This window comes from Montipora capricornis, chromosome 2 (genome assembly GCF_036669925.1).
Source record: "Montipora capricornis isolate CH-2021 chromosome 2, ASM3666992v2, whole genome shotgun sequence".
In the NCBI taxonomy this organism is placed as follows: Eukaryota; Metazoa; Cnidaria; class Anthozoa; order Scleractinia; family Acroporidae; genus Montipora; species Montipora capricornis.
In genome coordinates, this window is record NC_090884.1 from 17,929,163 (window position 1) to 17,931,662 (window position 2,500).

General features: G+C 38.7%; 1 protein-coding gene across 1 annotated transcript in view; it reads right to left on the bottom strand.

Moving 5' to 3' along the window:
• Positions 1 to 2,500, bottom strand: part of LOC138038984 (insulin-like peptide receptor) — a 134,263-nt gene that overhangs the window by 53,877 nt on the left and 77,886 nt on the right. The window contains exons 10-12 of the mRNA XM_068885106.1: positions 2,359 to 2,394; positions 1,264 to 1,439; positions 696 to 932 (exon numbers count right to left, since the gene is read on the bottom strand). Of these exons, the coding sequence (XP_068741207.1) occupies positions 696 to 932; positions 1,264 to 1,439; positions 2,359 to 2,394 (449 nt within the window). The remainder of the gene's footprint in view (positions 1 to 695; positions 933 to 1,263; positions 1,440 to 2,358; positions 2,395 to 2,500) is intronic.

The window sequence follows — 2,500 nt, forward strand, 5'->3', positions numbered from 1 at the left end:
TTACATCGAACAATTTACCCATGGAAATAGTCTGACAGTACAATTCTTGCCCATTTTCCATAAAGTTCATGCCCAAAAATAATGCAAAGGCACTGGTAACCAATCTCGACCCCACAGCTCACCACGTTTGTATGACACGACTTGAGTGGCTGACCATTTTTACTGAAGTTTTCAAAGATTAAAAATGTGGGTCAGAAAAAATTCAAGGACTTTCAAGGCCAAGGAATGAAGAGCAGACATTTTCAAGGATTTTAAGGCCTTGAAAACGTACTCTCAAATTCAAGGGTTTTCAAGATGCATGCAAACCCTAATTTCCCTCTTTTGAAGGTATTTCTTGTTATTGAGATTTTTTTGTCTTTGCCAGAGAGGAAACTATTTGAATCTCTTGAGCGTTTTAACTCATGTGACCAGCAGCCATATTGATTTCCTGAAACGAAAGAACCTGTCTATAAGAAAACAGAGTTCAGTTCCCTGGGGATTATCTTAGCACACAAAAATAGTTGCCATTGCTTTGTTAGAGACCACTGCAATGTAATGGGAAAATGCAATGATTCCAATGACAATGTTTATTTTGAATGGAAAGCCTATAATCATGGCAGTAGTTCCCGTTTCTGAAACACAGTATGAAGCAATGACAAGGCTGGGGAAACCTATAGGTTGTCAAAGTATAAGATTTTGCAACTGACTGTTCCTACCATCGGATGTCTTGTTGCTATTTTTTTCATCCTCCTGCCTATTTTCACTGCTTCCTCTGATTGAAAATTGTCTGTTACACCAGTTTAGATCCTGTTTCCATGGTGAGTAAGTGCTGAACTCGTAAGTTACAATGTACTTTGTTATATTCCCATTGGGATACAGAGGAGGCTGCCACTTGACAAGTAATGATGAAGAATTGATATAGTTTGCCTCAAGACCAACTGGCAGAGAAGGAACTGTAACCAATGAAAAACAAAAATTGAAGCAGCAGCAAAATTATTTAGCAGAAACGTTATTTTCAAAAGTACATCTACAGTCATAAAAATATTAAAGGTTTCTTTCGCTTGATGCATGCGTTTTTCAATAAGCACAGCAAAGTGTCCCCTTGCTTATTGCCCCAAGCTTAAGACAACGCTAACCTTTATCCCTAAAATGGTAGCAAAGGCTTTGACTTAAGGGGCATTTTGAGTTGGATATCACACTTGGGCACATATTTAATTACTTGCATTTGTGGACATAAGTGCAGCCCCACACGAAAATGCTTTTCTTATTCTTCAGAATACTCACCATTTTCCTTAGTCTGTATGAATACAAGGTCGCTCTTGGCTCCCTTATTCGTTAGAACTACCGCCCTCACTTGAAATGCATACAGAGTAAAGTGTTTAACGCCTCCAATGTACTTCACCAACTTGCGCGGTTTGGATGATGTACTTGAGAACTCACTGCCATTATTAATTTTTACACTGGCAACATGAAAGAATGAAACGAAAGCAAGAGTTCATCTACAGGTTGCTAATCACCTTTTGGTTCACAAACAATAAAAACACGCAAAAAATAGAAAAATAAATAAAGACTTGCAACTACCATTAACAGATTTGTTGTGCTGTCTCACAGCCCGAGAAGCTGTTCATGTTAACATATGACAAACAAGAGACAAAAGAGCAAGGATGGCACAATCGGTTAGTGTGCGGCCTTGGTTCAAGAGGTCCTGAGTTCGATTCCCAGATCTTGCATCCTTGTTTCGACTTCTTTCCTTTCCGTGTAGCTAAGTAGCTTTAAATACCCGTAAAACGGAGCACTGATGGAGAGGGGGGAGTAAAATGAGCGCACCGTCAACCTCAGGTTTGTCAGTTGAATTACTGTTACAAGTTATTGACGCTAAATATGGTTACTTTACTTTTACTTTAAGAGAATGGACTTGGTGGTGTGTCTTCATTCATAATACAGTAGTAGAAATCAATCAATGACATGATATGTGAAATGAATAAAATACTGAACTGCGAGTATGAAATCAAGTAAAGCTATGATCCTCGCTGTTATTGATTTCATATCCCCAGTTTAGTGTGATTCATTTCACATATCATTTCGTTCATTGATGCATTCATCATGGGAACCCTTGAATCCGCAGATGACCAGCTCTCAAAGTCAATGGCTTTACCGGCCCATTTAGTTAGAGCCTCGCACCAGCATCGCGAGGTGACAGGTTCAAACCCCGTTGAAGTCCTAAAATGTCCTGGCTTTTCTATGCAATTGCTAAAAATGCGTTCATAACTGCGAGGATCATAGCTTGACTTGAGTAGTACAAATATCAATTAACAACAGTGCAACGACAAGTCATGTAAAAAACGCTATCAACATGTTTCTGTTACTTATCAATCTTACACAGGATTCTTGGGCGAAAAATCTTCGTGTGTCCAGCTGTGGAAATATACAATAACTTAGTTTGATGACTACAAGTACAATTTTCTACAAGCAACCATCTGCAATTTTCGTATTGGAGGTAGCACTGATATAGTCCAAAAAT